The sequence below is a fragment of the Mus musculus genome, chromosome 3, assembly GCF_000001635.26.
Source record: "Mus musculus strain C57BL/6J chromosome 3, GRCm38.p6 C57BL/6J".
Lineage (NCBI taxonomy): Eukaryota > Metazoa > Chordata > Mammalia > Rodentia > Muridae > Mus > Mus musculus.
The window spans coordinates 131,582,215-131,604,765 of NC_000069.6; the positions used below are offsets into that span (position 1 = coordinate 131,582,215).

Sequence of the window (22,551 nt, forward strand, 5' to 3'; positions counted from 1 at the left end):
GGAAGCCCTAGATGCGTGTAGATATTTTGAGTAGGTAAAAGGTCAATCTTAAAGGGATGATGGGAAGATGCTTCTGAGACATGGTGCTGAGAGTAACGAATGTAATCTCTTGTCCCTACTCTTGGTTCTCACTGCACGTGGAATTTGCTTGGACTGTTCCCTCCAGGATTGTCCGGAGCAGGGAAGACGACCGTGAGCATGGCTCTGGAGGAGTACCTGGTGTGCCACGGCATTCCGTGCTACACTTTGGATGGTGACAACATCCGCCAAGGACTCAATAAGAACCTCGGCTTCAGTCCTGAGGACAGAGAAGAGAACGTTCGCCGCATAGCTGAGGTGGCGAAGCTGTTTGCAGATGCTGGCTTAGTGTGTATCACCAGCTTTATATCGCCTTACACACAGGTATGGAGCCTTTATGCCATTAGGTGCTGCTTATATTATTGAAAGTATGGTATCAGGCAAAAAGAAATTTAAACATTGGCCTGTGTTTTGAGGCTAGGTTCAACTTTTTTTTTTTATTTCCTTATAATACAAATAACCTTAAAAAAATTATGTGCTGTGATTTTTCTGAGTAAATCCAGTTTGGGTAAAACTTGCTATTAAAACACCCTAGGGTATAGCAAAGTTCTTGAGGTGAAGCCATTAGCTGAGTTGTTTCAGTCTTAACACACACACACACACACACACACACACACAGACTCACACAGACACACACGCAGACACTCGCGTGCACACACATTTGCAAATACATATACCCATGTAAACAAACTAAGGTACTACAGAGTCCCTTACATCCATCCTGATGTCAGGGCATCCGACGTTTTATTGATCACTTGCTGTTTCCGTGAATGTCTCCTTTTCTCTCTCTGAAGGATCGCAACAACGCAAGGCAGATTCATGAGGGTGCAAGCTTGCCCTTCTTTGAAGTTTTTGTCGATGCTCCTCTGCATGTCTGTGAGCAGAGGGATGTCAAAGGCCTCTACAAGAAGGCGCGGGCAGGGGAGATAAAAGGCAAGCATCGTTTTCTTCAGGTTTCCTTTGTCCAAATAGTTCATGCTTCTGCGTGTTCATCTGATGTGCCTTTCTTTTAAATTAAATTTGTATTTCTCTCTCTCTCTGTGTGTGTGTGTGTGTGTGTGTGTGTGTGTGTGTGTGTGTGTGTGTGTGCATGTGTGTACATGTCTGTGCATGTCTGTGCAGGTGCCTGTGGAGGCTGGAGGCATTTGACCCTCTGGAGCTGACATAGGTGCTGGGAACTGAACTCTGATTTTCTACAAGAACATTCTATGGTCTCAATCACTGATCTGTCTCTCCCGTCCCCAGAACTGATAAGTCTTGCCTAAGAAATTGGGAGTGAGAAATGACCTGAGCTGGTTGAGAGAGCTGGGACTTTGAGAGGTTGTGCTGAAAACCCACTTTATAAATTTAGGAATCTGGTATTAGGTTATCAGCCATCGCTACCTCTGCTGTCTCTGTCACATCATGAAAGTGCGAGATGTCCCATACCCCTGGGAAGATGCCTGAAGTGTAAGGATCTTTATGTGAGGAGAATGTCCCGTTTTTATGTCGTAGTAGTTGGTAAGGCTCTTTATTCAGCCTCTCTAAGATTTTTAAATTTGAATTTACCTATTTCTGACTCTATGCTTAGCTTTTGTGGGCCGTTCACAGTTTCAGTGTGTATGACATGCTAGGCATTGAAGGAGAAATGTAGAGCCCATCTTTGCTGTTGTGTTTGTTACTGTGTTGATTCTGTCAGCATTCATAGAAACACGCCATACTGGCCTTAATAAAGCACTGAAGGTCGATTATAATTATTCTGTAGGGGCGATTCATGCAGGTAACCTGCTGGCCTTCCCAACCAGGTCCAGTAGCCTGGGGCCATTGCGGAAGTTCTGAATTCTAGATTTGGGTATTCAGTTTTTTGGCTCAGGAAAGATAAACAGAAATTGAGGAGGAGAATGTGTGCTATCCATTTCTCTACTGTATTTGGGCCTGGGAATAAGTGGCTGAAGGAAATGGTGCCTGCCCTGATGGTGTCTAGTCTTGTAGGCAAAGCTGATGCCGGACCTTGCTGCCTCGGGGCCCAGCTGATAGAGAGATCACTGGCGGTTGTCACTCCCACACACTAAGGTGGCACCTTCCTGACTCAGAAGGAACAAACAGGTTGCCAACTTGGAGAAACTGATGATGGGGGGTGCAAGAAAGCAGACAGGTCATTTTACATTTTCTTGTAGTTTCTGAGTGATGTTTAAAATGACTCCCAGTGTTGAGAATGCTGTGTAGCATTTCTATTCTGTAGTACAGCTATTTCTCATCGGGCATGTGAGTGTAGGCCAGAGGACAACTGTAGGAGTTGGCTCTTTCCTTCCACAGTGCGGGTCCTGGGAGTGAGCTCAGGTTGTTAGGCCCCGTTACTCACTGAGCCGTCTTCTGGTATCCGAGAGCAAGGATATGTTCCTTTCATTCCAGCTGAGCTGGGAGGTCAGGGTAAGTGTTCCAATACGGTCAATATGCTGCCTTCAGACAGAAATGCACAGGACACCCGAGGCTGGCGGGAACCTGACCTGCATCACCAAGGAGACGTGTACCAGTCAGTGTTCGCTTCATTAGTATTTGTGACGACTTTATTGAACATTGCTATAGTGAGTAATGAGAATTGACTGTATGTGTAGAGAAGAAATAATGTTTAATTAGAACTCTCCCAAGAAAGGCATCGGCACCATAACGCCATGACAGGGCAGCGCTTAGTAAGCCTGAACTTCAGTGCAGGTTGGCACAGAGGAAATAGACTCTTTACATCTCTGCCCCCGTCTGTTGTCTGCCTCCTTTACAGGCTTCACTGGCATCGATTCTGAGTATGAGAAACCCGAGGCCCCGGAGCTGGTGCTGAAAACGGATTCCTGTGACGTCAACGACTGCGTCCAGCAGGTTGTGGAGCTTCTTCAGGAACGGGTAAGAGAAGGAGAACGGAGGAGGAGAAAACCACCTGATAACGTGGCCTCTAAAAAAACGACCTGACTGAGAAGTGTGTGTTTCAAGTCTTTATAAAAGTCAGTAACTTCCTGTATGCTGTTATGTTAGCATTCTGGGGCATACACAATACATGAAATATCCCAGTTATTGTAAATGTCAGAAAAGGTGTGAGTCATTGGATCTTTTATCTTATCATTAACTTTCCTGCGCTTAGTCTACTGCATGCCTTGATGTTAGACTGCTGATGTTGAGGCACACCGAGTTGTTAAATTTCCTTGGGTATTTGACAAGTACACACCTGCCTCAACATGGTGATACACTTCCCGCTAGACTGTTGAGCAAGGTCCTGCAGAGAGAGGGTTCCTGGTTTCAAGTGTCTCTCCCTGGCTCCCGGGCATACATGGAGGCATTAGAGGCACTCGGGCTGGATAACAGATATATGGTTCCCGTGGATTTTATTCACGTTTAGAAATAGTTTTTATTTCCACTAATCTACCGGTTACCCCTTCTTTGAGTCCATTGTCCCATAGTTCACTTTAGCTGGAGAGGACACAGCCATTGTGTGGGTGATGGAACTTGGCGGGTCGGTGTTTCTTTCATCTGCTTGTTGTCTGTCCTTACGGTTGCTGGCCACTTCTCCCATGTGGGAAGCAAGGCGGGGGTGTGTCATCAACCCCTGTTCTGTGCTAACCGGACAGTGGAGTTTGGGATTCCTTTTTATGTACAAAATTCTGACCAGAATTCCCTCTCGTCTATAGTCTCTCACTCAGTCCTCTGCCCAAATATATATGTTTCACCTTTGAAGTTTTCTATATTGTAGTCTAGGTAGTTAGCACAAGACTTTCCTTCTAATATTGTTTTTCCTGAGGCAGGGCTTCTCTGTGTAGCACTGGCTGTCCTGGAGCTCGCTCTGTAGACCAGGCTGGGGATCAGTCACCTTCTGATTCCTGTTAACTAACTTCTGTCCTCAGCCCTCAGCTCCCCTCACCTCTCCACAGTGTTCCCGGCAGCCATTCCTCACTTTCTACCAAGCATATAGTAATCAAAACCCAATTCCTGCCGTTACTGACCAACCCAGACACTAGCAAGGCAGAGAGGTCAATCAGCCAGGATTCCGTCCTTGGGGGTTTGCATCGCAGGTCAAAGAAGACGCAGGAGCACGAGACTCCTGAGAAATGTGTTAGAAGCCGCGATTCAGGTTCATGGCGTGTCTGGAGGCTGAGAGGAGTGTTTGAAAGATTCCTTTTGGAGAGTCTTCCTCTGCCTCGTCGTTGAAAGGCAGTTTTGCCAGGTGGAATCCTCTCTAGCATCTTGTACAGATGTCCCTCCACGGTAGGTTCCTTTATCTGAGATAGGCGTTTGCTGTGTAGCCCTGGCTGGCTTAGAACTCACTGTGTAGACCAGGCTGGCCTCCGACTTGCCTCTGCTTTCCCAGTGCTGAGATTACAGGCAGATGTGCCACTCTGTTGAAAATTGGTGGTCATTTGTTTTGAATGTGTCTTTCTTTAATTGACATGCCATAGCTTTCGAGTGTGTAGCTGTGGTGTTGTCAGTGGGTGTAACCACCACTCTAGCCAGACTCTCTGTGTCTTTGGCATCAGCACCTCTTCCCCAACAGGGACTCCAGCTAGCCATAGCCGTATGCCAAACAGCGAGACCCTGCTCCACAGATCCTCTGCTTTCCCCAGCTAATATTTTAGCTTTGAGTTCATCTGTTTTTAAGTTTCTCCATATTGTACCTACTATGTTGACCTGTTTATTGATTTTCAGCACTCATATAGAGGCCCACAGCTGGCACTCCAGTGCCAGGGAATCTGATGCCCTCTTCTGGCCTCTAAGGGTACCGTATGTTGTACATAGACATGTGTGCTGGGCAAAGCATCCATACACATTACAAAAACCAACCAACCAACCACTCATACACATTACAGAAACAAGCAAGCAAGCAAAGAAAACAAACACAAAACAAATAAACAACCCCAAAACTGGAACATTTAAAACAAACCACCTACAGAAAACCAATCTTGTCATCATTTGCCCTTTTTCCTAGCGTGTACATCTCTGTTGAAGTTCTCTATGTATTCGGGTACGCTGCCCGAGTTCCACTCCATCCTGTGAATCAGTCAGGTTACAGTTTGAGTCACCACTTAATGTCCCTTTTGATGATGGAACTCCTGGTAGGTCATTTCTGGATCTAGCTTGGTGGTGTCAGCACTTGACTGCGGGTGGTTTTCACCCTTTGGTTATCTCATAACTTTATCATAGCAAGGACTGAGATAGTTTTTTCTTAATTAATTAATTACATTTATTTATTTATTTATTTATTTATTGTGTGTGTGTGTGTGTGTGTGTGTGTGTATGGGTAGGTGTGTGCCGTGGAGCACTTGTGGAAGTCAGAAGGTAGTTTTCTGTATTTGTTCTCCCTGTGTGGGTTCTGGGGATTGAACTCGGGCTGTCAGGCTTGGCAGCAGGCGCCTTAATCTGCTGAGGCATCCCAGTGGCTGAGATAGTAGTTCTTTTTGTTACTCTTTGTTTGTTTCTGGAGGCAAGATTCACCTGATGTTCATGTGGCATTTTACTGTCTACAGAACTAAGGATGGCCCTGAACTTTTTTCTTCTGTCTCTTGAGCGCTATGCTTATAGGTGTGCACCGCCGCCATGCCTGGTTTCTGTGCTCCTGGGACTGAGCCCAGCGTTTTGTGCATGATCGACAGTCACTGCCCAAAGGAGCTACACCGCCAAGCTAGCTGCTCCCTGGCCTTAATTTTAAAAGAGAAGACCAGGTCTGTTCAGTCTGTGGTTCTGGGTAGCTACGAGTGTGGCCCAACCTAAAAGTCCGTCAGTACGCCATTGTGACTGTGACTTCTATTACTATTGCTTCTGTCTGTCTCATCATTTGGTGGCATGGCTCTCGTAGGTGAGCTTGGCAGATAGCAGCATGTGGGAGTGCTAAAGGCTGAACCTGCTTATGCTGTGGATGTGACTCCATGTATCTGTCACGCGGTTGGTGGAGGAGGGCTGAGTTTAGTTAGTAACTACCAGCTTCTCCAGGGCCAGCTACTCCTCAGGCTGAGTATGGGACGTGCTTCTATTTGTCTACGTTGAGCTTACGTTGCTTTACCTGAGTGTTGTCAGATGAAAGTTAAAAAGTTGGACGAAGTCTAACTTTATAATTTTTATCTTTTATGTCTAACCAGCAGCTGTTGAATGTTTTATAGAATCCTGGGGAACTGCACAGACACAGGAACTGCACAGATAGACACTCCTGTGGGGGCCACAGACACGGAGAGCGGCCACCCACTTACGGGGACTGTTAAGCTCAGTGTGGATTGCCTACTGCTGGTGCTCCCTCGTCCTCTTTTCTCTGACTTCTTCCTCACTTAGAATAGCATTCTTCGGAGTTCATGCTTTGCCTGCATAAATCGGCCTCAAGCCTCTGCTGCTGCTGCCCCCAGCTCCCTTTTAAAGCAAGGAGGAAGATGATTTATGCTGGTCCTTAAGTGTCGTTCTGTGAAGATACTGCGGTCCCAAGCCTGGGAATGGCACAGAGTCCCACACACCGTTCAGCCAAATACCAAATAGGTCAAGTGAAGTTTTCCACTAATGCCCTCAGTGCTCACAGGGCAGGGTCAGTGCCACTGTGACCACGGCTTTTACTCTGTGCTTTTTATTTCATCATAGGTCATCCATAGAATCATCCCTCGGAAGTTTAGTCTAAATATTTTCTTTTTCTTTATTGATCATTTTTTTCTTAATTACATGTATTCAATTATTATTATTATTATTATTATTATTATTATTGTGGTGATGGTGGTGGTTTGTGTTGAGGCTTCCTCCTAGTTTGGCTCAGAGAGGCGTGCTTTGTATGAGCTACCATTATGTATTCTACCACATCATACGCCTCCCCCTCCTCTTCCTCCTTTCTCTTTCTACCGTGTAGTCTCTGCAGTCTTCGTTCATGCCTTCTTCCTAATGATGCCATCCTAATTAGAGGTTGTATTGATCATCCTTTTTATGTGTATTATACTTGCCAGACAGGGTGCTGATTGGACACTTTCACCTGATGCCTCACAGAGAAGCACAGAGCAGACTCTGACATTTGCTGTGTGTTATAAAGAGCACACATGTAGTGCTTTATGTCTGTTAAAGTGCTCTGTTTTTTTTTCCTGACCTCCAGGGGGCACTGCCCCCTTTTCTCTCTCAGCTTATCTTATAACGCCTTCTTTCCTGTATTTTGTTTTAAATTAAACATTTGCTTATTTTTTTATTGTATATGTATGGGTGTTTTGCTTGCATATATGCCTGTACCATATCCGTGCAATGCTCTTGGATACTAGAATGTCCTGGAACTAGAGTTACAGACAGTTGTTAGCTGCCATTATAACATTGGGTGCTGGGATTCAAACCCAGGTCCTTTGGAAAAACAGCCAGTGCTCTCAACCAGAGAGCTCCCCCCCCCCCCCCCCCCCAGTTTCTGTGCCGTCTTTATAAGAGATCTTCGCACTCAGTTCTTTTTGTGTGCTGTCTCATTTCACCCACACAGTATCTTGGTAGTACTTCACAGAAATTACGAGATTTGCTTATGGCTGTGTTGGCTTACGCATCTGGGGATTTCATGGTGATTTTAATGTATCTCTGTCCTTATTTTTAGGAGTCTTCTCATTACACTTAAAACTAATCATTACACTATGTCTACAAAAGTTATCTGGTTGTATGAGTTTAGGACAGAAGTTTCCTCATGAAGACTGTTTTTTATCATAAAGTAGGGTGACCACAGAGAAGAAATCCTAATGCCCTGTTACTATAATTATGCCCTCTTGGCGTCAGCCTTGTTTGGGGAGAAAGACCTCTGCTGTGGGTGGTGAATCTTGTTGCCTGGAGAACGCTCAGAGCCATGTGTGGTGCACACTGCAGCAAACACTGGGATGCGGCAGCCAGCCAAGCAGTACTGTCACTTTATGGACCTGCATGTTTGGTCTCCGCTACTCTTATTTAGTTTATAGTGTGTAGACAAGATAGCCATGTTTAAATTAGTTTATGTTTCTTCTTTTGTAGCATGGTATAAAACTTAAAATTACTATCAGAGGAAGATACAGATGGGCAAAACTACATCTGTTGTGACATGAATTCTCTTTGATTGCTTCCTAGTAAAGTTGAATCTCAAGGAAGCCTTAGGGCACATGGAGAAGGCAGTGAACAGCTGGCAGGTCACACTTCTTAGTTGGTGGGACGCACACTGCTTTCCCATGGACAGGCCAGTTTGGTACAATGCACACCCTGTCCAACCATCCAGCCAGGTATAGTACATGCAGCTCACCTCAGGATTACTGCAGAGAAGTTGGCGAGATTTTTCCAGAGGTGCTTAGGGGAGGACGCATAGTGGGATCTCAAATAGACGGAGGGTGGAGGGGCTGAGCAGGTGGGGTACAGCAGTGACTCAGAGCAGAGTAGTCAACCCGAACAGTTCACAATAGGCTCAACACCTGTAACATCACCGTTTTACTGAGGAGAAGCAGGGTCAGGTTTGTGATGTAGTCTCAGAATAGTTGGGTCAGGTGGGCTCGGTGTTGTCACAGGGTGGATGCTGCAGCCCACACTTGGGTCTTTCTAGTGGGTCATCATTTCTAAATTCTGTATTACTCCCAGAGATGTTTTAGCACCTCTGCATGAAGAGCGGCCCAGAAGCCTTTGAACTCCATCGTTTAGGGGGTACTTACGGAGGCTTCCTGTAGGCGGTGACTAGTGGAGTAGGCTAGAGGTGAGGCTGCAAGATAAACAAGATTACCTGCCTGCAGACAAGGTAATCCTTCTGCTGACAAAACCCAATCCTGAAGCTGTCCAGGAGACACCAACCATGAATTTCTCCATATGAAAGATGTTACCACTTAGGAGATTCAAAGCTCATAGTTCTGTGCTAGGACCTGGGGACAAATATGAAATCTGAATATTGAATGAAATATGACTCTTTGATCCCCTTTCACATCCCTTGGTGGTTGATTCCTGAGTGCAGACGGGATTTCATTGATCTTACAAAGACTGAAGACTATTAGAGTCCTTTAAAGGCACTCTAGAGAAAATCAAGGATAATACTGCCTGACTTGGGAAAAAAACTCACACAGTGAAAGAAACTTCTCAAGTTTGAATCTAGATGATGAGAAATGTTCTATAATATGGGAAGTAAGGTCTTTGTGGGCCATTTCTGTTTATAGGTTTATTTGTGTGTTGTGTGTGTATGTGTGTGTGTGTTTGCTGCCCAGCACGAATGCCCAGAAACTGACCTTGCGTCCTCTAAGAGCAGCAAGCATTATTAACTACTGAGGGATGTACCTGTGAGTTTTACTATTTATTTATTTTTAAGATAAAGTCTTCCTGGCTGACCTCGAACTTGCTATGTAGACTAGGTTGGCCTTGAACTTGAAGAGACCTGCTTGCCTCTGTCTCCAGAGTGCTATGATGAAAGGTGTGGATTTTTAAGGGCTAAGTGGGGAGGCTTTCAAGGTCTTTTCGACACCGTTGTCTTAGGCTGCACGGATCATTAACGTGGATGGCAGATAGGCTTGCACAGGTGGGCAGGTAGGCTTGCACAGGTGGGCAGATAGGCTTGCACAGGTGGGCAGGTAGGCTTGCACAGGTGGGCAGGTAGGCTTGCACAGGTGGGCAGGTAGGCTTGCACAGGTGATTTTGTGCAGGGCTGCTGGCTGTGCGGCAGCAGTCGCCTGCGCAGGCAGCTCATGTTATCACATATGCAGGAGCTCCTTTTCTTTGTTGGAATCCTAATAAGATGCTCTTTATAATGACAACTTCATTTCTGAAATAAACTAAGGGTCAGTTCTTAGGGGCTTTGCTTGTTTTTCCTCACAGCTGCCAATGCTCTTACCTCTGGTTTCGTCGGAGTCTCCCAAGAGTTCCAGTCAGTTCTGATCCTTCCTGGATCACAGGTTAAGGCCCAGTCTCAGAACATTGCTTGTCGAGAGAGGAGTCATGAGTGCAGTTGTCGAAGTCACCCACTCTCTGCCAGCTGCTTATATAACCTGGGGTGCCTCTCTTCATGCTCTGTAATTGGTCAGAATGACTCGGGAGAGTATTGATTGTTGCTAATTGGTTTATTATCAATTCAGGAAGAGCTTTATGGACGGGATGTATAGGGTAGTGTGGGGCATAGTGAACCAAGTTTCCATGCCTTCTTTTGGCTCTCTGTTTTAGCACCCCTGCATATAGAGCGGCCCAGAAGCCTTTGAACTCTATCGTTTAGGGGGTACTCATGGAGGCTTCCTCTGGGCAGTGACTAGTGGAGTAGGCTAGAGGTGAGGCTGCAAGATACCAGCCTGCGAACAAGGTAATCGTTCTGCTGACAAAACCCAATCCTGAAGCTGTCCAGGAGACATCAACCATGAATTTCTCCATATGAAAGATGTTACCACTTAGGGGATTCAAAGCTCATAGTTCTGTGCTAGGACCTGGGGACAAAGACCAAATATATAATGGGTTTTGCACTATGCTGTGGCTTTGGGTAGAGAGAAGAAGCGAGCACCTCCTGGGACTTTTGAGAGAATGAAGGAGCTTAAAAGGCTGTGCCCATGGGAACAGTAGTGGCAGATTTTGTTTTTGTTTTTAAAATTACCACTGTTCTGGGGAGACTCTCCTTAAAATGGCTTCTACCTGTTTTATTTTATTTTCAGTTTTCTGAGACAGAGTTCTTCTGTGCAGCTCTGCTGTCCAGCTCTGGCTGTCCTGGAACTCATTCTGTAGACCAGGCTGGCCTCGAACTCTCAGAGATCCTCCAGCCTGTGCCTCCAGAGAGCGGGGATTAAAGGTTTGTGCCACCACCACCCATCTTTAACTGGTATTCTTAATTTACTGTCACCAGGGAAGATAAATATTTATTTTGCATTTTCAAGAAAAGTGGGGTATTACAGCCATGAGGTCTTTTTTATGTGAGTACTTTAGATTCTAATTTCTCTTCCCGTCTGGTTGCTCCATACAGTCACTCACATAAAAATATACATGTCTCATCCTTTATCCGAGGACTGTTGTTTTCTTAACTTGATTCAAATGCAAGCATTTATTCAAGACAATAGAAGACAAGTAAGCGGGTGGCTTTGTCTTTTCTTTCCACTACCCCTTGAGTGGTCACTAGATGGCCTGCTAGTATTGCATTTTAACTTGGCCTGTGAGAACACAAGGGAGCAGGCTTCTTGCCGCTGGTTTTAATCTAAAGTGATATTTTAAATGCTGTTTTTAAATCTACCAGGAACTCTGGATTTACTAGTGCTATAAATTATTTAAAGGTTTGTCTTCTTACAAAATGGTGGGTTAGTGCTCTAAATGGATTTTATACTGCACATAAAAACCAGACTCTGGAGCTCGGTTTTAAAGTGCTGCCAGGATGTCGTTTGCTCGTGCTTCGGATGCATGGAGTTGAGACGATAGAAACTTAATAGTTGCATGAAAATGTGCACGGACGGGCCCCAGCATTCAATCTGCTGGGCAGATCTGGCTCCAGACGAAAGTGCAGCAGATACATAGAGAAAAAGCCTTGAAGCGTGGAACCACTGTCTGTTAACATGCTCCGGCTTCTACAGGGAGAGTCAAATGAGAGGACTAGAATCGCTAGTTCTGGGTGATGATTGAGCGCCGTGCCCACCAGTTTCCAAGCAGAAAACAGTTGCCCGAACAAGGATGTGGGTGTAGCATCCGTCAGTCTGAGGTCGTGTTTAGTCAATTAAAAAAGAAATGGGGTGTCCATCTTTTAAATTGAATAAGTATTTACAATTCATAGCATGTAATTTTCTGTACTTGAAGGTATAAAACGCAACCATCATGATGGGCAAATGTGTGAACTGTTCACTGAGCTCTGCTTGGACACTTGGGCAGCCTGAGTCCCTATTTCTCTCACACTGGAACATGGGGCCCTCTTAGATGGGTGAGGTGTCTAGGTGAAGACTTTCTCTGGCTAGCCATCTGTTTGTTTGTTTGTTTGTTTGAAAGGAAATTTGCTGAAATACAATGGATTATGTGAACGATAAGAGAGACATGGTGTTTCTGATAGCTAGGTGAGTCTGTGGAAATCCTAAGGAATCCTAAATAAAACAGTCAATTCATGTGGCAGGGACTCCACGTTCTGTCCCTTAGGTAGCCAGTCTCACTTCGAGCGAGTATCAGTCCTTTTGGGTGTTTAGTGCTGGTTTTAGAGACAGAGGTTTGGATTAGAATGTGGTAGAAACTGGCTGTGTCTGCATTTAAAATAAAAAAAAAAAAATATGTGTATGGGTGTTTTGTCTGCAACTCTGTCTGTGCACCATGTGTGTGCCTCGTGCCTGCAGAGACCAGAAGGCGGCATCGGATCCCCTGAAACTGCAGCTACAGATGGCTGTGACCCGCCATGTGGATGCTGCGGATTGAATCCAGATCCTGTGGAAGAGCAGCCAGGGCTCTGAGCCGCCGAGCCGGCTCTCCAGCCCTGTGTCTGCACTTTTAAGGTTCACTTTGTACTTCTGTTAAGTAGTTGCCTCGGCTCTACACAGACTTTGTAGGGCTCGCCTCCACGGAGCAGGTGCTTGGTGCTCCCCTGGAGTGCTCCCCAGTGCTCAGGAGCAGGTGCTTGGTGCTCCCCTGGAGTGCTCCCCAGTGCTCAGGAGCAGGTGCTTGGTGCTCCCCTGGAGTGCTCCCCAGTGCTCAGGAGCAGGTGTTTGGTGCTCCCCTGGAGTGCTCCCCCTTGCTCATGGTGTTTGTATTCATTCCAGAAGCATTTGCTTCATCTTTTCAGAAGAAAACGGAAGCAAACTCTTTTTTGTTTTTAAAGATTTATTTATTATTATACATAAGGACACTGTCGCTGACTTCATACGCACCAGCAGAGGGCGTCAGATCTCATTACAGACGGTTGTGAGCCACCACGTGGTTGCTGGGATTTGAACTCAGGACCTTTAGAAGAGTAGTCAGTGCTCTTACCCACCGAGCCATCTCTCCAGCAGAAGCAAACTCTTGATCTTATATTTAGCATTGGTTCTCCTCCAGAAGAAATGTATATATACCACATTGTAAGGCTAAAATCCATTTAAAATATCGTTAGATATGAACCTGCAAAGGGAAGAATTTTGTTGAATGCATGTGATGAAAAATTACTTCGGTCGAAAAATAAAAATATTTTCCGGCGGCTTGATTTTGAAAACATAACTATCGCCTCCATGTTGACATTTGAAGGCACATATGACTAAACTCGCGTATGTATGTATGAAGCACAGTGCTTGCGACTGAATTCCTTTCTGAGATCGTTTGGAGTCACTGGTGTTATCTCTGCCTCTCCCTAGTCACCTTGGAGACACGCAGCTTTCTCCACAGATCATTTGTGTGTCTGTGGGCTGATGTGGTCTGGTCGAAGGAGCCTTTTAGTTGTAGCAACACTGGCTCCTTTGCAAGATCTTGCTGTGCTCAGGCAAGCAGAGTCAGGTGACCCTCCGTTGTGTTTCTGAAGAGACAGGGCTTGCCCCTATTTGAGGAAAGAGTACTACTCCAACAGCTTCAGCCATGGGCTTGGAACATCGCAGTGGGCCGGCCCTACTGCCGTGAGTCATTGGTTTTTGGGAGCTGCATCTTGGCAGAGGAAACCAGCTAGAAATTAGAATACTTATTAGATACGCATTGTATCAGATGGAGTTGGAAGGACGCTTACTAAGTGCCTCTCTTCTGACCTCTCTAGATTGTTGACAGCTATCCACCAATAAATGTGGGAGAAGGGAGAGTTTCAGTAACCCCCCGCCCCAGGTGCCCTCCCCAACCCTTCCACCGTGTAATACAGCAAAGAAATGGCAAAACAAGCAACTGGAGAGTGGCTCTTCCCAGGGTGGGGCTGAGACTGGCTTTGTGGACACCCCACGGCATTTCTTCCCACACCGTATACTCTGATCTTCCAAGTGCCAAGAGCTCCAAGGCCATGGCAGAGGAGGGAGGCTCTCTGTACGCGCACTGTAAGAGGGCTTGAAGAAGTAGGTTTACAGCTGTTCATATCTCATCAAGAGAACTTTTCCAGGCCAAACGGAAGTGCTGACAAGCTTTTTTGTGAAGAACATTATCAGTGCGCTGAAAGATTTTACATAAACTAGAAACCCTTAGACTTATTAATGCTTAACAGAATTTATTTTTGAAAATAAATTATAACAAGGCATTTGGTAAAGTTTCATAGCTTAGTTTTTAATGGGGGAAATCTAAAGGATAATTTTGGAGTTGGAGTTCCAACTCTAACACCTATCAATTGATTTTTTTTTTTTTTTGGCCTTGGAGAAATGACTTTATTTCTGGCATCATTTTTAAATTAGTCATTAGAAATAGTACCTGCTTTGGAGGTTACTGTGAATTCTGTGAGCGAATGGACTGACGTGAGGAGCTAAAGCCAGACCCTAGCATGTACAGACACAGGGAGTATCGCCATCACCATCTCATTTATTACCGGTGTGCTAAGTGCGCTGGAAGGCGTACAGTGTGCATTTGCTAATGTCTCCAGCCTTAGAGCCCTCATTTGTAGAGGGGCAGACAGTGATGGCTTCTCACGCCTTGATAGGCAGGTCTCAGGACAAATGAACAAGTCTATGGGAAGCCTTTAGGGCAGTATGTATCCCTGTAAAGGCTAGCGTCTCAGTTCAGACACCATGCCACCTCGTTCTCACAACAGCCCTAGAGAGCGTGTGTCTGATCTTTTTTAAGTGGTTGGGGAATAGAGGCACCGTGTGGTGAGGAAGCCCGCTCCAGGCTGTGGATTTAGAATTGGGGCACAGATCGCAGATTCTTAGGTAAAGAATGTTCATATCTTCTTTTCTTCTGTCACTACAGTAGCAGTAAGAACATAGGAATAACTGACGTATAGTGTCCTGCTACCTTCCATCTCCTTTTGGTTTGAAAATGTGTCCCTTATATTTCGTGACGAGTTTTCTGACTTCTGTGTCCTTTCTGTGAACTTGACGGTAATTGTCTTTACAGAAGCCTAATGAGTACCTGGCCTTTTATGTAATTGATACTTTCAGCGTTCATTTCTCAGTGGAGAGGATTTTGGTTCTTTTATGTTGCAGCTGCCAATTACATGTATGGCTTAATGTGACTTTGGGGCCTTGCCTATCCAGCTGAACATGTGGGGTGTGTTCAGCTGGTTGAGGTGGATCCTGCTGTCCCTCAGGGACAGGGGTTTCTGGACTTTCACAGGCTTGGTAGAGACTGACAACAGGCCATTCACCCTGTAATGCGCCCATGGCAGAGAGCAGTTAAATAGTGTACTAGGCAAGTGACATGGGAGGATTTAGGGTGTTTCACTGTGCCCACTCCCAGCTCCTGCCAACACACCTTTCTCACTGAAAGTCCACGTGGAGAGCAGAGCCTACGCTGCCTATCTGCCTTTAAAGAAGGATCGTCTACTTTTCCTGCTGTGTGTGATTTCCCTTCTGAGATACATTCTCGAAGTCAGGCATTCCGTATAAACCGCTGACCTGAAGCTTCTCCCCCGCCCCTGGACACTGACAAACACACACACCGACACACACCCCGACACACCCCGACACACCCTGACACACACACACACACACACACACACACTGACACACACACACCCCGACACACACCCGACACACACCGACACACACACACACACACACACAAACACTGACACACACTGACACACACACACTGACACACACCCCGACACACACACACACACACAAACACTGACACACACTGACACACACACACACACACCCCGACACACACCGACACTGACACACACTGACACACACACACACACACACACTGACACACACCCCGACACACCCCGACACACACACACACACACACACCCCGACACACACACACACACACACCGACACACACACACACACACACACACACACACACCGACACACACACACACACACACCGACACACACACACACACACACACACACACACCGACACACACACACACACACACACACACACACACACCGACACACACACACACACACACACACACACACCGACACACACACACACACACACACACCCCGACACACACACACACACACACACACGTACACACATGTACACACAAATGTACACACACACACACACAATGAAGAGTGACTGAGGAAGACACTTGGTGATGGTTTCCATGTGTACTCTCATACATACATACACACATGAACATGCACACACGTACATATGCTCACAAAGAGAATCTGATTCTTCCATGAATATTTTGGTTTGAATTACTTTGATGATTGCTGCTTTGTGCTTTTAAAGGCCACTTCCTTTAATAGAAATGTTAGCTTCCTGATAACACCGATGCTGTACAGTAGGCATCATGCCTTTGCAGGTTGACTTCTTTCATTCGGTCATTTGTATGGGAGCCCCCTCCATCTCTTGCTCTGGATTGATGTGTGCTGGCATATCACAGGTTCTGTGCCTCTGTGTTTCTCACTGGCCATGGGCATAAGCTCCTGCTCTGCCCTCCTCACCAGTGCGTAGTGCCATCCTGTGCCATGTATTTGGCTGTTCTGGTAGGGATAGTGTGACGCTGACCATCTTCATAGGATTATTTGCCATCAGTGTATTTTCAGTGAGGCGTCCATCCAGGGCTGTCTCTGTAGCTGCTGCTGCTGCTGGTTTTAGGTTTGTTTCCTACCTCTGTCAAGGAAGTCAGAGGTGCTGTGGGGACTGCATTGGATCTGTAAGTTGCTTTGGAAAGGATGTGCATTTAAACAACCTTCTTTGAACCGATGCACGCAGGTTTTGTTTTTCTTGTGTTTTAAGGTTTCTTGCTGATTTTGGAGAACAGTCTTTTGTTTGTTTGTTTTCAAAGACTTTTTCCTAGGCGATGGCTGTGTCCTCTTATTCTCTTGAGAATTTTTTTTTTATTTTGAATAATGAGGCATTGCTTGGGCACATGTATGAAAAGCCCACAGTTGGTTGTAATTTGTGTGCTAACAGAGATGATCTGACAGACTCGATGTTAAAGAGTTAAAGTGGTCAAACCTATTTAGAATTCTGTAGAGCACAGTAACATGTTAGGAGCAAGCCTGGTAAAGCTCTCCTAGTAGCAGTCTAAGAGGCTATGCTGTATCATGCACACACTTCCACGTGCCTGCAAACAAACGCTTCTCTCTGCTCTCTGTGCTCACACACACAGTTCATGGAGGATGAGCAGCAACGAAGCCTGGCTCACTCTCATACTTGGAACTTTGCAGAAGTCCAGACTATTTCATGCGGGATCAAAAAAATATTAGTTTTCAATGACTGTGAGAGGAATTTGACTCATTCTAGGATATTAATTTTATGAATAAAATGGTGTTTTAGTGACACTAAGGATAAAGGTACACATGGAAAATGGAATTTTCATGGTTGTTTCATGTTTGAAATCTTTGTCGCATTGTATCTGGGATCAGCTCTGTTTACAGTTGCCTGTTCTGACACAGAGTAGATTTTAGGAATTTATTCCTTCCCACTAGATCATGGAACATGATATTGACTTCTTGAGAGTAGGTGTTACTGGGGAGTAGACCAGTTAATATTAGAGAAGTTGAAGAAGGAATGTGGCCCGAAAGCCCCCTTTCCATCAGAAATGCTTACTTTTCTTGGTCTCTTAAGGCTAACTGCACTGTTGGATGAAATGTCTAATTTCCCTCTTGTTGCTGTGAAGGACATCGTCCCTGTGGATGCTTCCTATGAAGTGAAAGAGCTATATGTGCCAGAGAATAAACTTCACTTGGCCAAAACTGATGCAGAAGCCTTACCAGCCCTGAAAATCAATAAAGTAAGTTCTCTTTTGCTTCTTAGAGCAAGGGACGCAGCCTCCTGTGGAGCTGTTAGCATGATGAATGGGGTGGGGTTGGGGGGAGGCTTAGCCTTGTGTCTGAAGCCAGGGTAGCAGTAGCAGGGTCAGGGTGTTGTGGTGTATATCATAGTTCGCAAGGATGGGCAGTGTGTTTAATGGGGTACAATATTCCCACATTACCGTGACTTTGATTTGCTTTTAGTTACATTTGTTTATTTTGAAATATCAAAGGACAAAGAGTATGTGAGATTTGGGGGGCATAAGAGAAAGGATTGTTTCTAAAGCATTAAGAAATGCTAATCCATAATAATTAAAATGAACTTTTACTCTTTTAACATGTTTCTCAATTTCCTGCTCAACACTTGACTCTCCCTTATATGAAGAAAAATGGACAAATTAGGAATGGTTCTGTTGTACATCTCTGCCTAATGGTATCATCGGGTGCCTTTCTTAATTAACAGCCACTGAGCTAAACTAGACAGGATGAGAGAGGAAGCCATAACTTAGTCTCAAATCTTAGGGAACTTTAAATTGTACAATTTCTACATATTTTAAAAACAGATATAAAAGAAAAAAACAAGGAGAACCCCACATAGGTATAGGATAAGTGTACGGAGTAGAAGTTGGCTTTTCCTTCAGCCCTTCGTTCATAAGAACAAGATTCTAGAATACTTAAGGACGTGTCCTCTCAGTACTGAGGATGCAGAACTGGACTCAGCCTGGCCAAAGACTCTTCCATGGTGTTGAGAGCTTTGGTAGGCGTCAGACTTGATGGGTTTTCGTGGTTGGGTCCCGTCAGGGAGAGACGGGATAAAGCAGAGCCCTCCCGGCCGCTGCGGTGGAGGAACGGGCGTCTGTACAGACAGAGGGGAAGAGAGAGCTATCTGTGGGTGTATTGGACTGTGGAAGCCTAATGGAAACTTCTTTCAGCCCAGAAGGTTTCAGCTCTGTTCTGTTTACCCACAAGACGCGCTTCCTCACAAGTCCTCTCTGGTCATGGAAGGCTAAGGCTTCAACCTAAGACCTTTGCAGGGATACAGGCTCCTCACAGAGGCCAGCTAGGGTTGAGACAAGGAATAACCAGTGTCATGGCTTAGGGAAGCTAAGTAAGGGGAACTTGCAAGTGGAGAAAGCGTCTCCACAAACAGTTTCTCCTGTGAGTTGAGGCTGTACAATTCCTCGTGTCTCCTTGCACACACTGGGCAACAGGCTTTGGGAATAAATGTGAGACTCTGTTTTACTCCACACAATTGGCCATGTGCTCAGCCTTCTCTCATTGGGGAGCCGTTGCCGAATGACATATGCGGTTCACAAGTTCTTGAGTGCTCTGAGGGGATGTACCACAGGCCCTGAGGTTAAAAGCAATAGTGATCTTTGTAAGGTGAAGGCCCTGGGAGAGAGACTGTTGTAAATATTTTGTTTAAAGTATTTTTTGATTTAGGATAGTGACTATCAGCATGGAGTTTTCAGATCTTCACTGTCTACAGTTCTGGGAACTTGGCAGAATTGTAAAATTTCCATTGCCTTGGAAATTAAATGTGATGCAATCTGCATTTGTTTGTTTGCTTTGAGACAGGCCCTTAGCATACAGCCTGACTGGCCAGAGACTTACCATATATACCAGGCCACATTGAATCACAGCAATCTGCCTACCTCTCCCAAGTTTGCACCCCCAAGCCCATCTAGCAATATGTGTTGTAACACCCCTCTCATAAGCTGCCTGACACACATTGATGCTTGAGGTCCACTGGAGAGGCCGTCCCTGGTAGAAGTGTGTCGGGTGATGTGTTATGAATATGCTAGAGAAAAGCTTGTTCTCCTAGAGTTCTTAGTTTTTCCTCGGTTTGTAGGATCCACAACCATCACTGCTATGTCTGTCCCCATTACTTTCCAGCTGAAATGTATCACTTTTTACTGCTTGGGTTCATAAACACTGGAAATAAGTTGTTGTTTTTTTTACTGTCTCATTTACTAGGTGGATATGCAGTGGGTGCAGGTTTTGGCAGAAGGTTGGGCGACTCCTCTGAACGGCTTCATGAGAGAGAGGGAGTACTTGCAGTGCCTCCATTTCGATTGTCTTCTGGATGGTAAGATAGTCCACGTCAAAAATTGAGTTGTGTGTGGAGGAGGCATGGCATGGTTTAAAGTATTTGTCACGTCTCGTAAAGGTAGTCATGGCGCCTCTCTCAGTAGAGCTGTCATGAAGACTAAGCTGTTTTCGTTCTGAACACTTTGAGTGAACCGTGGGATCTCGTTTCCACTTTCCCTCCCCGTGAGTGTTATTCATTGTGGGGGCAGAAGGACAGAAAGTGAATCCTGAAAGCACATTGTTTCCCTGTGCCACGCTAGCCTGCCCACCGTGGTGAGCTGCCTCCCTCAGGGCACACGTCTGGAACCATTGCTCTCCGAAGCCTGTGGAGTCAGGGGCTGTTTTGTTTCTGTGTTTGTTTTCTGTAAAGATTAAATATTATATTGATTGTCCTCCTTGGAGTTAGCTGTTTGACTCAGCCTGGAATTTAATGCAAATTGGCTTATTGCTTTTTCATCTTAATTCCTAGTAATGTCATAATTTTTAGGAGTTTTATAATTCCTAGTCATTTTGGAAGTACATACAGATTCATTCATGGCTGACAACTTTTTCCAAATATTTTTTGTTCATGATTTTTTACACGTATAATTATTTTAATATATAAATTCAAATAGGAATCTGACAGTGCATTTTATCATATGTTATAGTGACTTATACACACACACACACACACACACACAGATGGACGTGGTGGCAGGTCACATACCTTCAATCCTAACACAGGCCAAGAAAAGTAGATCTCTGTGAGTTTGAAGCCAACCTTACATAGATAGCCAGTTCCAGGACTTCCAGGGCTCAGTAAAGAGAATCTACGGCAAAAGACAAAACCAAACCAAACCAAACAACAACAAAAAACCCAGAGTAAAACAAAACATCCACATCGTCGCAGGCTGGGAACGGAGACGGTGCCTTGGGCTCACTGGTAACACAGTTTAGATTAATTGGAGCCACTGATTGCTGCTTTTGTTTCTTGGCCAGTGACAGCTGACATTGGTTTGATTCTGACGGTAATAAGAGTGTAATTAAAAAGGGGGAGGGCTGGGTAAGTGGCTCCTTGGTTAAGAGCCTTGCTGTAAAGCAGGAACCTGAGTCCAGATTGCTAAGACCTTGTAAAAGCTGGGCGTGGCCCTGTGTGCCTGTGAGCCCAGCGCCAAGGAGTGGAAAGGCAGATCCTGGGAGCGTGGTGGCCAGCCAGCCCTCCTGGAATGCCAGTGTAATGAGAGACTCTGTCTCAAGGGAACAAGGTGGGAGGCAGTCATAGAGCATGACACCCAGCATCCACCCCTGGGCTAAGCATACACCTACTCACATGCACACAGCACACACGCACTAAGGAAGTGAATAAGTAAAGGTAGATACCTTTGTCATGCAGGTGCACTCAGGGATACACATAGTGATTTAAATCTTTTCAGTAAAGATTTAATTTTCCTTCCAAAGAAATAGAGTTCTTGGTCTAATTCATTTAATGGGATGTACAGATTATTACTATTTTTTGTTTTTTTTGTTTTTATGAGACAGGGTTTCTCTGTGTAGCCCTGGATATCCTGGAACTCACTCTGTAGACCAGGCTGGCCTCGAACTCAGAAATCCGCCTGCCTCATAAATTGTTTCTTTTATATTTATAATTCTGTATTAATCTTTTTCTCAAGGACAGTTAGTTGACTTGTAAGAATTAGTATCTGATATAATGTTAGTCCCTTTTTTCCTTTTTTATTTAATATTTTCTTTATTTACATTTCAAATGTTATCTCCTTTCCCCATTTCCCACCCTCCCGGAAACACCGTATCACATCCTCCCTCCCTCTGCTTCTATGAGGGTGTTCCTCCACCCACCCACCCACTCCCACCTCCCCACCCTCGATTCCCCTACACTGGGGCTTCTATACAGCCTTCATAGGACCAAGGACCTCTCCTCCCATTGATGCCTGACAAGGCCATCTTATGCAACATATGCAGCTGGAGTCATGGGTACTCCTTCGTTGATGGCTTAGTCCTTGGGAGCTCTGGGGGGTCTGGTTGGTTGTTATTTTATTCTCCTATGGGGTGGCAAACCCCTTCAACTCCTTCAGACCTTTCTCTAACTCCTCTATTGGGGTCTCTGCACTCAGTCCAATGATTGGCTGCTAATATCTGTCTCTGTATTTGTAAGGCTCTGGCAGGGCCTCTCAGGAGACAGCCATATCAGGCTCCTTTCAGCATGCACTTCTTGGCATCCACAATAGTGTCTGGGTTTGGTAACTGTATATGGGATGAATCCCCAGGTGGGGCAATCTCTGGATGGTCTTTCCTTTAGTCTCTGCTCTACACTTTGTCTCCATATTTGCTCCTGTGAGTATTTTGTTCTCCTTCTAAGAAGGACGGAAGCACCCACACTTTGGTCTTCCTTCTTCTTGAGCTTCATGTGGTCTGTGAATTGTATCCTGGTTATTTGGAGCTTTTGGGCTAATATCCACTTATCAGTGAGTGCATACCATGTGTGTTCTTTTGCAATTGGGTTACCTCACTCAGGATGATATTTTCTAGTTCTGTTCATTTGCCTAAGAATTTCATTAATTCATTGATTTTAATAGCTGAGTAGTATTCCATTGTGTAAATGTACCACATTTTCCGTATCCATTCCTCTATTGAGGAACATCTGGGTTCTTTCCAGTTTCTGGCTATTATAAATAAGGCTGCT

The 22,551-nt window shown here is 45.2% G+C and overlaps 1 protein-coding gene and 1 long non-coding RNA gene across 7 annotated transcripts in view; both read left to right on the forward strand.

Annotated features, from left to right (window-relative positions):
• The window catches only part of Papss1 (3'-phosphoadenosine 5'-phosphosulfate synthase 1), a 78,908-nt gene that overhangs the window by 17,451 nt on the left and 38,906 nt on the right, over window positions 1–22,551 (forward strand). For all 6 annotated transcript variants that reach the window (XM_030252605.1, NM_001289479.1, NM_001289478.1 and 3 more), the window contains 5 exons: window positions 167–402; window positions 873–1,011; window positions 2,834–2,952; window positions 17,651–17,764; window positions 19,761–19,872. In XM_030252605.1, coding sequence (XP_030108465.1) covers window positions 167–402; window positions 873–1,011; window positions 2,834–2,952; window positions 17,651–17,764; window positions 19,761–19,872 — 720 coding nt within the window. The remainder of the gene's footprint in view (window positions 1–166; window positions 403–872; window positions 1,012–2,833; window positions 2,953–17,650; window positions 17,765–19,760; window positions 19,873–22,551) is intronic.
• On the forward strand, window positions 5,372–7,245 carry Gm36917. Its single transcript, XR_376084.2, has 2 exons — window positions 5,372–5,756; window positions 6,192–7,245. It is a non-coding gene; the product is annotated as a predicted gene, 36917 (long non-coding RNA).